Here is a 14,113-nt window from a genome sequence, read left to right as displayed (position 1 = left end):
ATTCTACAAATGTTATTTGTCAAAATAATGCAGTATGATCACACTCATTTCACTTATTTTGTAACCTATCATGGTTAAGTTACAAATATACAATAACCAAGACCCTGGATTCCAGGTATAACCCTGAATTTTTGTTTAAATTACATTACTTTTATTTTAGTGTTCTGTAAAGGAGAATGCTATTTTAAATTGCTCATATTTTCAGACAACAAGGGTGCATTTACACTAGGAACTAACTTCAAAGTTAACTTTGAAGTAAGGGAAAATGCATGTAGACTCTCTGCTGGCTACTTCGATGTAGTACCTAACTTCGAAGTTAACTTCAAAGTTAGTTCCTAGTGTAGATGCACCCTTGTTGTCTGCAAATATGAGCAGTTTAAACTAGCATTCTCCTTTATAGAACACCAAAATAAAAGTAATGTAATTTAAACAAAAATTCAGGGTTATAACTGGAATACAGGGTCTTGGTTATTGTGTATTTGTAACTTAACCATGATAGGTTACAAAATGAGTGAAACGGGTTAACTAGGGAGCCCAACTTTGAAGTCCTTTGTCCATTCCTGGGAATGGAGCAGTGCCCTACTTGGAAATAGGGTGTGCGTAGACACTCACCTTCGAAGTTGCTTACTTCAAAGTAAACAACTTCGAAGTTATTTTTGTAGCGCGGACACAGCCCAAATGTCATACAACTTTGCTAATCATTCTTCTGTGGGTTTTTTTTAGAATGGATAAGTAAAATAGATCCTGAATTATAATCTAACCCTTCTGTGCCTCTGTGGGACAGGAAAAAAGTTTTTAGAAAAATTAAAAAAAAAAAAAAAAAGGGGGAAGAAAACCCATTGACCCTCTTAGCTGAGGATTTCATTTTTGCCATTTAAAATAAGTTCCCTTTACGCTCTGGCAAGATATAGGAACCTCAGTTGACTCAGAATGGGAACAATTAATGAACATTAACGGCCTGCCTGTTTAGTTGTTACACTTCTGTTGTGCTTCAGGTATACAGCCTGCTTCACACAGCCCTACACCTCCAAGCTCAGGATTCAGCAACAGCCAGGCCTGCAACAGAGGGAGTTCACTCTTACTCATTTGCATGCAGGCTGGTGCCCAGCCCCATCCTCATAACGTCTCACTCTGGATACATTCATGCATGCCCAGGCTTCTCCCCCATCTTTCCCATGGTGATCTGCTCTTTGCTGCCCACTGCTCTCAGCAGAGGTGCTGGAGCTGTTGTGGAAGGGGTGTTTGCTCCCCACAGATTTTTTGCTCTGTCATTTTTCTGCAGGGGAGCCAAGAAATCTGAGGCAGTGCAGCATATGCATACTGTGCACACTCTGAAGGATGCAGGGGATGAAACACTTCACTGTATCTACTTCATTTGTCTAGAAGACAGTCTCCTCTTTCAGGACACTCAGACATGCTGCAAACATTACATGAGATTCAGTGCTTCAACCCTAAAATAGCCTGTGACTATCTTCCTTGATTCCTGCACTTGGGGTGTTCTCCCTTGGCCCATATAGAGCTTGCAAAACCTCATTACTCTCCACTGGCTCCTTTAACTGGTATGCCGGGGCCAAAGTGGTGTTGGGAATCTCATAATCTCATCCACTGAGTGCAGTTTAGCTGTTATGTTATTTTGCCTAAAAAAAGTCTTTGAAAACACCTTTAAAATAAAGCACACAGTCAAGAAAGACTCTTCATTTTGTAACTGTACACTTTGGTTCATTGTTGTTGCAGGCTTTAAGCTTAGCTAATTCTTCACGGAGAAAATACACTACTGGTGAAATTGTGAACTTGATGTCAGCAGATGCCCAACAACTTATGGAACTGACTGTAAATCTCAACCTTCTATGGTCAGCACCTTTTCAGATCCTGATGACTATTGTCTTTCTCTGGCAAGAACTGGGCCCATCAGTGCTAGCAGGTGTTGCAGTGCTCATTTTGGTTATACCTATAAACGCTTTTGTTGCTGCAAAAGTAGAACAGCTGAGGGTAAGAAATCTAAATGTAAATGCTGCAAAAAGTTGTAGTGGTACAATGAAGAGTTGACTTTTAATCTTGATTGTTAAACTAATGTAAATAATCTAAGTCACAGCTGTCTTTGGTGGAAGGGGGACTTAACTGCTGTAAGGAATGCTTACTTTTCGTGTCTAATTCAACAGTATTTAGATCACTAAACTTTATCTGTAAAAAAACAACAACTAAGTGAAGAAATTTTGTACCTAAAGAAGTGTTATAGACCCTGATCCTACAAACACCTGTGCGTGAGCTGAACTTTACACCTGAGCCATCCTATTTAATTCACTGTTTGCAGATTTGGGGTAGTAGTTAGGATTTCTAGTTTTAGTCAAAGCTGACTGAAATATTAAAAAGAAAATAGTAAGGGGTGTTCTTTAAGAGTTTTGTTAAATAAAATGGAAGTAAAAAATCTGAAGGCCTGAATTGTGCAATTGGTGCACCCACATGGAGAGTTAAATAGGGTGATTGGGTGTCCTGATTTTATAGGGACAGTCCTTCCAAATATTCACAACTTTGTCTTATATGGGAACTTCCCCACCCCCGGCACCCCTTTCCTGATTTTTCACACATTCTATCTAGTCACTCTAAGCCAGGAGTGGGCAAACGTATTCACTTGAGAGCCATGTCAGGTGTGGAAATTGTATGGAGGGCCATAAATATTCATAAAATTGGGGTTGGGATGCAGGAAGGGGTGAGGGCTGTGACTAGGGGTTCGGGCTCTGAGGTGGGGCCAGAAATCAGTAGTTCAGAGTGCAGGAGTCCTGTCCTGAGGCAGGAGGTTGGAGTGTGTGTGTGTGTGTGTGTGTGCAAGCTCTGGGATGGGGCTAGGAAGGAGAGGTTTGGGGGAAGGGCTCTCTGGGTTAGAGCAGTGGGTTCTGGTGTGTGTGGAGGGTCTCTGGCTGGGGGTGCAAACTCGTTGGGACAGAGGATTGGTTTTGGGGGAGGGGAGAGCTCCAGGCTGCACTTACCTCCAGAAACACTAGTATGAACCCCTTCTGGTCAGCTCCTTTGTGAGGAGCTCTCTATGCTCCCCCTGTAGCTCCCATTAGCTGTGGAGCCCCCTCGCTGCCCCATAGGATCCAGAGGAAGGACATGTTGCTGCTTCTGGGAATTGTGTGGACCCATGGCACACGCAGACTGGGGCAAGACCCAGACTGCACTCCCCAGCTGCAGTACAAGAGCTGGATTCAAAGGGCTGATAGTTTGCCAACCTGTGCCCTAACCACTATTGAGTCAGCAGTTGATTTGGGTCTGCGTCTTTATTCCCTGTTAGCAGTTTCCTTTGGGGATGAAGAAGGAAAAAGATAGCCCATATGTTTTGCAGAACTATTTCCCTAGAGAACAGGATATCGACACAGGTGTCTCGCAGCTCTAGTTCTGTCAGTAAGGAGCAGATTTATATTCTTAAAAAAATTACATGCCTAAAGATGAATACCACAAACAAGACACTGCTTGGCAGCAAGAAATACTGACAAGGAGAGTTAATCAGAGAACTGAGTGTAATTCAATACATTTAGTTAATAATAGGTAGTAGGTTTAGGTCCTAAATCTAGGTTTCACTATTAAAAAAAATAAATAAAAAAACCTTTTACGAGCCTTACAATGCTTATTATAATTAATGTAAGTTGGGGTTGGGAAGTGAAATAAGTGACCTTCCTCAGCAGTGAGGATCTGACCATGGTTGTAGAAAGGGGGAGGAGGGAATTCTAAGAAAAAAGATCTGTGGGATCCTCTCCCAAAGATTTCACTTTTGTGCAATGATGGATACTGTCTCACTGAGGTGTGGAGGGGGGGCAGATTGACCACCTTCATCACTCCCCCAGTACTCAGAAAAGGCTCACAGTCCACTCTGGAGCCTGCCTCCACAATATTCTAACATCCAGAACCCCACTCTCTGGCTGCCTGATACCTCAGCTCCACTGGCACAGTTTTATCACAGACTTCCGCTGGCCACAGCTGCCCACGGTCTACAAAAAGATTAAAATAGGCCGAGTTACTGTCTTGTCCAAGGAAACTGCTCAGGGCTAGAAAGGAAGCTATTTTTATGCCCCAGCATACTGTTTCCACCTACTTAGGCCGTGAGACTCTGACCTGTGGAGAGGCATTTGGGAGGTCTGGTGTATGTGTGTCTGAAAACTGCCACAGAAGCAACTGATCCTCATCAAGAAGAATGAAGTGTGGGGGTGGGTGGAAAGAGTCTCACACAGAAGTGCCCTTCAGTATACAGATCTTATCAGTGATGTGAGGGAGAGTGCAATGATCTGGGCCTCTGTTTGCAATCGTAGTGTTCAGCTTAAGTGTTCTAGTAACCAGGAAGTGAAACTGATGAGCATGTTTTCATTGCACAAGTGAAATGAAATGCACAAATTAAATATAGTATAAGTAGTAGTAATAAAGGATTTTTTAAAATGAATCTGATTAAATTAAATATAGCATAAATACTAGCAATATAGGATTTTTTGAAATGAATCAGCTTAAATCAAAGGTGTAATTGGTGAAAGAAGAAAGGATTTTTTTTCCAAAAATATACTGTTTAACCCAAGTACTCCTTCACATCTCACAAATCAGACTGGGCTAAATTGGCTGTGTCTACATGGGCACAAATCTTTGAAATAGCCATATTTCAAAGATTACCAATGAGGCACTGAATTGAATATTCAGCACCTCATTAGTATTAGGACACTTCCAGCCATGGCGCTCAGTGAGCGGGATAAGGGGATTTTGAAAGGTGCGAGGTCCTTTCGAAAAGGACCCCCGTGTAGCCACACCGAGCCATGCACTTTCGAAAGTGGTGCTTTTGAAGCGCTGTGCCTGGAAGCGTCCTAATGCTAATGAGGCTCTGAATATTCGATTCAGCACCTCATTAGTAATCTTCGAAATGGCCATTAGCATGGCTGTTTAGAAGACTTGTGCCCGTGTAGACACAACCATTCTGTTTGCTTTTGTCACACAAAGGCTATGTCTACACTAGCCCCTTCCTCAAAGCAGGCATGGAAATCAGCCTGAGTGGAGAATACTAATGAAGTGCTGCGATGAATACGCGGCACCCCATTAAGCTAATTCTCCCCACGGCAACTTCGAAGCACCGGCACGCTGTGTAGCTCTGGGCACTTTGAAGTACCCCACAACTTTAAAGTGCCCTTACTCCCAAAATTTTTTTGAAGTAAGGGCAGTTCGAAGTTGCGCAGGTACTGTGAGGTGCCTGTGGCTACACAGCATGCCGGGGCTTTGAAGTTTTCAACTTTGAAGTTGCCATGGGGAGAATTAGCCTGATGAGGTGCTGCATATTCATCTCAGCACTTCATTAGTATTCTCCACTCAGGCTGATTACCATGCCCCCTTTGAAGAAGGGGGCTAGTGTAGACACAGACAAATGGTTTTGTCATTTTTTGGAACTACTTTTACATGTGCTGTGTGGGTAGGATTTGATTTCTTGTGATTGTTGAAGTAAAATCAATTTATAAGTAGACATTAGTCCACAGAAAATATATAATATGGTCAAGACTTTAAGGAATCAACATCAACATAGTTTAGATATTTAAGCATTTTTAACATTAATCTATTTTATTTTTAGAGCACTGAGAACTGAACTTCCGGTTAGGACCTTTTTAATTAGAATCTGAGAAATGCTGTTATTACAGTCGTGCTTCAGGAAGTGTTGCAAATAATCAAGATTGTTTTAAAAAGAAAGGGCTATTAGAAAAGACTAAGCCTTGTATATATAATGAATTTTGTCTGTCTACAGTAGCCCAAAACTTCAAAATGGCCATGCAAATGGCCGTTTCGAAGTTTACTAATGAAGTGCTGAAATACACATTCAGCGCCTCATTAGAATGCCAGCAGCCTCAGCTCTTCGAAATTGATGCAGCTTGCAGCCGTGCGGCTCGTCCAGACGGGGCTCCTTTTCGAAAAGACCCCACCAACTTTGAAATCCCCTTATTCGTATCTGCTGATAGGAATAACGGGATTTCAAAGTTGCCAGGGTCCTTTCGAAAAGGAGCCCCGTCTGGACGAGCCACGCAGCTGCAAGCCGCATCAATTTCAAAGTGCCGTGGCTGCCGGCATTCTAATGAGGCACTGAATGTGTATTTCAGCACTTCGTTAGTAAACTTCGAAATGGCCATTTCCATGGCCATTTCAAAGTTTTAGTCTTGTGTAGACACAGTCTTTATGATTGGGTATAGTACATGTCAGCAGTGTGCAACACGCTTGACAATGTAACATGTACAGTGCCTATGTTTTTAAGAGAATCAATAATAGAGCAGGAGCTATTTTCAGTGTCTGAAGTAAACAGGTGTGTTTGAATCTGATGCTTTTTTTTCAAAATTGTAAGCATTGCTCTTTTTTTTTAACTAGAAAAAACAATTAAAGAATACAGACCAACGAATTAAACTGCTAAATGAAATCTTGCATGGAATAAAGGTAATATAAACTGCTAATGATTTTCATTGTTCCTTTTAATAAAGAAGAGAGACTATTATTCAGAAAACTAGGGTTGTCACTGAACCTTTCTAGAAAAGAAGACTTTAGAGGAAAATACATTCTGTGGTACTTCAAGTAAATTTTTAAAGCATTTTTAAAATTAGAGATTCGTTTGTAAAATACAGATTATCCATGATATTTTGAACATGTTCTCTTGTTTAATTTTTTAATTAGAATAGACGGCTTGCCATTAACTGTTTGGAAGTTGTCACCAACACTTTTCCTTTTTTGTTTGTTTCTGAAGAACAAGAAAGAAATCTAATTGTCTTCTATGTTTCTTTTATTTTTAAATATAGCCACTATTTCAAATTATTCACTATTTGTTCCACATTTTTGGGGTTTCCTGCCCCAGGCATTGGTGCTGCTATAAAATGTACACAGTACTTTCTTTAAGAGCAAAAAGCAGTCAAGTAGCACTTTTAAGACTAGCAAAATGGTTTATTAGGTGAGCTTTCATGGGACAGACCCACTTCCTCAGACCCTAGCCAGACCAGAAGAGACTCAATATTTAAGGCACAGAGAACCAAAAACAGTAAGCAAGGAGGACAAATCAGAAAAAGATAATCAAGGTGAGCAAATCAGAGAGTGGAAGGGTGGGGGGGAAGGTCAAGAATTAGACTGAGCCAAGTCAATCTAATTCTTGACCTTCCCCCCCACCCCTCCACTCTCTGATTTGCTCACCTTGATTATCTTTTTCTGATTTGTCCTCCTTGCTTACTGTTTTTGGTTCTCTGTGCCTTAAATATTGAGTCTGTTCTGGTCTGGCTATGGTCTGAAGAAGTGGGTCTGTCCCACGAAAGCTCACCTAATAAACCATTTTGCTAGTCTTTAAAGTGCTACTTGACTGCTTTTTGTTTTGGTAGTGTATAGACTAGCACGGCTTCCTCTTTGTTACTACTTTCTTTAAGATGTCACTGTTGGTTGCAAGTAACAGAGAATAGTTTCTTCGTGAAAATTATAATATGATGGACTGGCAACTAACTGGGAATACAAAGCCTGAGACCTCTCTTCCCTTGAATACTTTGTGTTCTTTTCATTCATAATTATCTTCTTATATAGTATCTGTCATGTAGGTGGAGCCCAGGAATTTCTTTCCAGATTGTCTGGGCACACTTGCTGAACAAAAAAACTATTCCAATAGCTAAAGAGTTTTGTCTTAATTGTAATTCTTTAGACTTGTATTCTGGACTCTTGTAGAGGATGTTTTCGTGTGTCCTTCAGAACCCTTTGGTCAGACATTAAATTTACTTCCTAATTAAGTAACAATATTGTCGGGCAGAACACTTGGAGATGATTAGTTATACATGCTGTGCAACAGGAAAATTAAATAAGTGTGTGGATTACCAATTTGATTTTTTCCTCTCATCGGCAAATGATAGAAGAGATTTATAATGAAATCAGCTGGTGATACCTCTGTGGATAAACTTAATAAACTAAAATATATAGAGGGATGAATGCTGATAGTGGTACCCTGGAATAATATGTAATCTTCCTAATGAAGAGGCACTGCTCAAAGTGGTTACACTACAAGCTTCTGGATAGCAAATTTCACCTTGGACTATATTGGATCTTGATTGGAGAATATTTAATTTGTAAAAAACATTCCATTAGAAAAAGTAAGTGTTCAAGATTTATAGTTTTGTATTGTTCAATTGAAGATACATTTTTTTGGAATTTAAATTTATTTAAACAAGCAAGATCATTGCTCTTGATTTGCTGTGATGTAATTTTCTGTTTTATTTTTATTTAGATTCTTAAACTTTATGCATGGGAACCTTCATATCAGAAGAAGGTTATGGAAGTTCGAGAACATGAAATAGATGCTCTGAAATCATCTGGGTACCTGGCAACTTTCTCCATGCTAACTTTAACCTGTATTCCTTTTATGGTGAGTAACTTAGCAATGTCTGTTAAGCGAGCTGTCACACTCACCGGTCACTGGATTATCTGAGAGCCTCAGATGGATTAATGAATTTATCATCACAATATCCCTGTGAGTAGTAACAGAGAGGAAGCCATGCTAGTCTATATACCATCAAAACAAAAAGCAGTCAAGTAGCACTTGAAAGACTAGCAAAATAGTTTATGAGGTGAGCTTTCGTGGGACAGACCCACTTCTTCAGACCATAGCCAGACCAGAACAGACTCAATATTTAAGACACAGAGAACCAAAAACAGTAAGCAAGGAGGACAAATCAGAAAAAGACTTTGTATATGGGACAGACTTCTAACTCCCTTAGACAAAGGGTTAATGGGCACAAAGCAGACATCAAAACACTCCAGATCCACAAACCACTTAGTCAACATTTTAATGGAATGGGGCATTCGGTCAATGACCTAAAGGTATGTGTGTTACTGAAAAACAACTTTCGCACCATTCTTCAAAGGAAAGCAGCCGAACTGGTTTTTATATTCAAATTTGACATATTAACACATGGTTTAAACCGGGACGGGAACTTTCTGAGTCGCTATAGGGGCTCTTCTGCATACTTGGCTCAATCTAATTCTTGAGCTCCCCACCCCAACCCCTCCACTCTCTGATTTGCTCACCTTGATTATCTTTCTCTGATTTGTCCTCCTTGCTTACTGTTTTTGGTTCTCTGTGCCTTAAATATTGAGTCTGTTCTGGTCTCGCTATGGTCTGAAGAAGTGGGTCATCCCACGAAAGCTCACCTAATAAACTATTTTGCTAGTCTTTAAAGTGCTACTTGACTGCTTTTTGTTTTGATATCCCTGTGAGGTTGGGAAGTATAATTATAATATCCATTTTACATCGGGGAATTGAGGCATGGACAGATTGTGACTTCCCCCAGGTCATACAGGCAATCTGTAGCAGAACCAGGAATGGTAGCATGGTAAGATAGTGTCACCCTTACTTATGCACTGCTGGTGGCAGGGTGTGCTACCTTCAGAGCTGTGCACCGAGCCACCAGTTGCTTCTCTATAGCCACACAGCTCTGAGGGCAGAATAGACATAAGAGCTGCAATACTGCAATCTCCCTAAAGTAACCTTATGACCCCCTTGCAACTCTTCGTTTAGTCAGGACCCTCCATTTGAGAAACATTGGTTTTCCCCTTGAAATGTGTATAGTTTAGGGTAAAAGCACATAAAGTCAAATTTCACAAAGGAGTGGGGGAAGATGAGAGACTAGATTTCACAGTCTGTGATGCATTTTTCATGGCTGTGAATTTGATAAGGTCCAACATAAAACAATCAATTGCTATAGTAAAGTACCAAAACAGCTTAAGTGAACAATTCTATTCCTACAATACACTGTTCTTCTGAGCTAAATCCAACAACAACTAGAAAATTGGAGGACTCTTTTAGCAGATTAAATTCATAATTGGACGTCATAAACTCATGAGTTAGTTTCAATTTACTATATGAATTTAAGCCAATCTTTTAACTCTTCTGTGCTATTTTCTCATTTGTAAAACTGGAAAGCTGACATTTATTTTATCACTATAACTCACAACCATGTTGTGAGGAGTAAGTTGCATGTTACTAAATAATAATCACAGATGTAAAACTGCATAATACATTTGTGTATTTATTTTAGTAACATATTTTGCCCCTTCCTAAATTCCTGCAGAAAGAAGAAAATGGTACAATTTGATTGAAAAATCATGCAGTGACCAGCTGTATTATCACTATACATTTCTGATTTTTAAAGTTTAGAAGATGAAAAGATTTTAATCCATTATTTTTTAGCAACCTCCACTCTCTCTTCCCATCCCTTCCTCTACACCATCCCACTCACTGCCATTGAATTGTAAGATTCTGTATTTTAAGAAACTAAAACCTTAAAAAACAAAACTTCTAGCTCTGTTTCAGTGGAGTTATTCTAGTCATGCATTTGGCCCTTCCTTCTCAGTCACTTCTGTGCATAGGTGAAATTATGGACCAAATCGTCATCTGAGATAAGTCCGCATAGCTCCATTAACTTCATGGGGGCTACACTGATCAAAATCAGATGAGGATTTAGCACTGTGTCCAACAGGTTTGTCTTTATAGATTGTGGTGGGAGGGATTAAGGCCCTGAGTGTGAAACCCCTTAGCTGTGTTAGTAATTTGACATGATAATAGTCCCACTAATTTCAGGGAAAGTATTGTATAAATTTATTTGTGTACATTCAATATTTAGAGCATGTTGGTCCAAATAATTATACATGCATACTCTAATAAACATTTTTTCTCATAGTTTCAAAGAATCATGTTCTGACAAATTAGAGAAGTAATTTTTGTGACTTTTAATCATCTTCAATAAAACATAAATCTTTAAAATATATCAATTCTATGTGAAATGCCCATGTTAGTTAACCAGACTTTCAGAGCATCCATGAAAAAAACATACATGTCCAATTCTTTAGTGGTATATACAGCTCTAGCTTCATTGACTACAGTGACTTTGTCCACCTACTACAGCAGAAAATTTGGCCTTTATTAGAATCTCAGATACATTTATGAATAGTAAAACCCAGGTGCTCTGTCATGACCATTTACAAAGTCAGATGGTGGCTGAAACTAGGTTGAGAATTTGACAACTTAGATATTTTTTTTTCTTCTTCAGAAAATGCTGATTTGTTGAAATAAAAACTTTTCATGGGAGGGGTCAATTTTGAAATTTCTTGTTGGAGAATAATTGTAAATATTTCAAAGTTGCCAATTTCCCATGTTGACACATTTGGAACAAAAAAAAATCATTTTCTTTAGTTAAAAAGGACTTCCCATTTTAACGTACAAATTAAGTATAGCAAATGTATTTAAAAATGAAAGTCATCAGAACTGAAACAAAGTGTTTAATATGCAATAGATGGAATTTTTCCTCAAACTGTCAGTCCATAGATACTTGAGAATGACTTTTTGTCCAAATTCAGGGCCCAAAATCAGTTTCCTGCCCACTTCTAAACAGTTTCATTTGTTGACGCGAGTAAGTATGCAATTGCTTCTTATAATGACAATGTCAAAATACTGTGGAAAACAAGCAGACATTGAACATTGTGTGGGACATGAGAATACAAGTGCCCATCAACAAAGGGAGACTATTGAGACCTTCACATTGACCAGGGATGGGCAATAACGGCCACTCATGGGCTGTACTTTTCTGTGGAGGGGTGTGGGTCTGGGATAGAGGTTGGGTGCAGAAAGGAGCTTGGAGTTCGGTCCTGCGGTTCAAGAGAGGTTGTGGGGTCTGGGATGGAGATTGGATGAAGAAGGGTGTGGTGACCTGGGGTATGATATTGGGCTGCAGTGTCTGGCAGGGGATATGGGTGAAGGAGAGAATTCTGACTTGGGTGAGGGTTGTAGAAGGGGATCCAGTGTCTGAGAGGGAGTTGTGACCTGGGATGTGGGGGTGGAAGGTGCAGAGGGTTTGGATAGTGAACTGGGGCAGGGAGTCTGTGGGCAGGGTCCGGGAGATGGTATAGGTTTAGAAGAGGATTTTGGCCTGGGGGAGTGTTGTAGAAGTGGGTGCAGAGTCGAACAAACAATTACAAAATGGAATTTTGTACCACAAGACATAAAAGCTTGTATTTAGTCTAAATACAGAAGTGTTAGCCAAGCACGTTAGTTTGAATTCATGGAGTAGCACAGCACAGTTTGCATTAAGCTATAGTCAGCATACAGCTCTTAATTGTTCCCATCATACATTTGTAGCAAGAAGTAAAACTAAGCAGGATTGGACAATTAATGGAAAGATAATCACCTCATCTCCTCCCCACTCCTTTTTTTTTTTTTAAAGGTCTCTTTGGCTACATTTGGAGTCTATTTTCTGCTGAATGAAGATAATGTCCTGACTGCTACTAAAGTTTTTACCTCTATTGCTTTGTTTAATATTTTACGACTACCTTTGTTTGATTTGCCAACAGTGATCTCTGCTGTAGCCCAGGTAAAACATATACCAAATGTGAATAGGTGCCAAAAAAGGATGACATTTATGGTCCTTTATTAACCTCTGGTGTCATAGTGGGTTCATCTGTTTTTAGTTACAACATTTGCAGTCACCTGATTATCTCTGTTTGTTCTTGTTGAAATTTTTATGTCTTTGAAAGATGGAGGAGGAACTGGTGTTGGAGGGGATATCGAGTGTATTATCTTTTGAAATATGCTAACATGTTATAAGCAATGACCAGCAGATGGCATGAGTACTGTTCCTATTTCTATTTGTGCATTATCTGCTCTTTCTGTATGTAGCTCTGTTTCTTGTAAAGAAGGGGTTATGTCCATACTAAGCAGATGCCCTCCCCATCCTGCTATCAGACCTGGGCAACAAATTATGCTGACTCAGAACTCCCCACTTCCTGGGGTTTGGTTTTATTAACCCAGGAGTTAGCGGTAGCATAACAAAATTTCACTCCATCTCACCCAGCTTGGCTGATGCTTTAGGACTGCTGGGTTTATACCCTAAATGTTTTCTCTCTCTTCCAGACAGCTGATACACAGACTTTATCTCCACTGACACAGAGGTGTATTTTAAACAAGATAACTAAGGAGCTTGGAAACAAATCACTCACAGGCTATGTCTACACTTGCCCTTTGAAGGGGGTCTGCTAATCAGGGTGATGGGAGATTACCAATGAAGTGCTGCGGTGAATATGCAGCACTTCATTAGGCAAATTCTCCCCTGTGGCATCTTTGAAGTGTCAAACTTCGAAGTGCTGGCATGCCGTGTAGCTGCGAGCACTTCAAAGTGCCCACACTACTTCAAAGTGCCTTTACTCCCCAATGTAAAGGCACTTTGAAGTAGCACGGGTACTTCGAAGTGCCCATGGTTACATGGCATGCCGGCACTTCGAAGTTTGACACTTCAAAGATGCCACAGGGGAGAATTTGCCTAATGAAGTGCTGCATATTCACCGCAGCACTTCATTGGTAATCTCCCATCAACCTGATTACTAGGCCCCCTTCAAAGAAGGGGGAAAGTGTAGATGTGACCATAGTGTTTCATGATAAGGTAGCTCAGAACTCAGCACTATACGCTCAACCTGTGGCTGATTTTGCTTAGCTTACCTTAAATAAAATTGAAGTGCTTTGTCTCCACTGTGTTTTTTACAGTAGAGTAATAGCTAAAGCACCCTTTTTGGTCGGTGAAGACAATCTTTAGCCGTGTCTACACGTGCACGCTACTTTGAAGTAGCGGCACTAACTTCGAAATAGCGCCCGTTGCGGCTACACACGTCGGGCGCTATTTCGAAGTTAACTTCGATGTTAGGCGGCGAGACGTCGAAGTCGCTAACCTCATGAGGGGATCGGAATAGCGCCCTACTTCGACGTTCAACGTCGAAGTAGGGACCATGTAGACGATCCGCGTCCCGCAACGTCGAAATTGCCGGGTCCTCCATGGCGGCCATCAGCTGGGGGGTTGAGAGATGCTCTCTCTCCAGCCCCTGCGGGGCTCTATGGTCACCGTGGGCAGCAGCCCTTAGCCCAGGGCTTCTGGCTGCTGCTGCGGCAGCTGGGGATCCATGCTGCAGGCACAGGGTCTGCAACCAGTTGTCGGCTCTGTGTATCTTGTGTTGTTTAGTGCAACTGTGTCTGGGAGGGGCTCTTTAAGGGAGTGGCTTGCTGTTGAGTCCGCCCTGTGACCCTGTCTGCAGCTGTTCCTGGCACCCTTAT

General features: G+C 40.7%; 1 protein-coding gene across 3 annotated transcripts in view; it reads left to right on the top strand.

Moving 5' to 3' along the window:
* LOC142014678 (ATP-binding cassette sub-family C member 2-like) overlaps window positions 1-14,113 on the top strand; it is a 68,209-nt gene that overhangs the window by 19,347 nt on the left and 34,749 nt on the right. For 2 of the 3 annotated variants that reach the window (XM_074997652.1, XM_074997641.1), the window contains exons 6-9: window positions 1,735-1,989; window positions 6,373-6,438; window positions 8,249-8,386; window positions 12,240-12,386. In XM_074997652.1, the coding sequence (XP_074853753.1) occupies window positions 1,735-1,989; window positions 6,373-6,438; window positions 8,249-8,386; window positions 12,240-12,386 (606 nt within the window). Of the gene's footprint in view, window positions 1-1,732; window positions 1,990-6,372; window positions 6,439-8,248; window positions 8,387-12,239; window positions 12,387-14,113 lie in introns of those variants that run through there. The other variant, XM_074997658.1, reaches the window with a different exon arrangement.

This window comes from Carettochelys insculpta, chromosome 1, assembly GCF_033958435.1.
Source record: "Carettochelys insculpta isolate YL-2023 chromosome 1, ASM3395843v1, whole genome shotgun sequence".
NCBI classification, from domain to species: Eukaryota; Metazoa; Chordata; order Testudines; family Carettochelyidae; genus Carettochelys; species Carettochelys insculpta.
The sequence above is the reverse complement of the archived record's forward strand: the minus strand, read 5'-3'. Positions and strand labels throughout refer to the sequence as shown.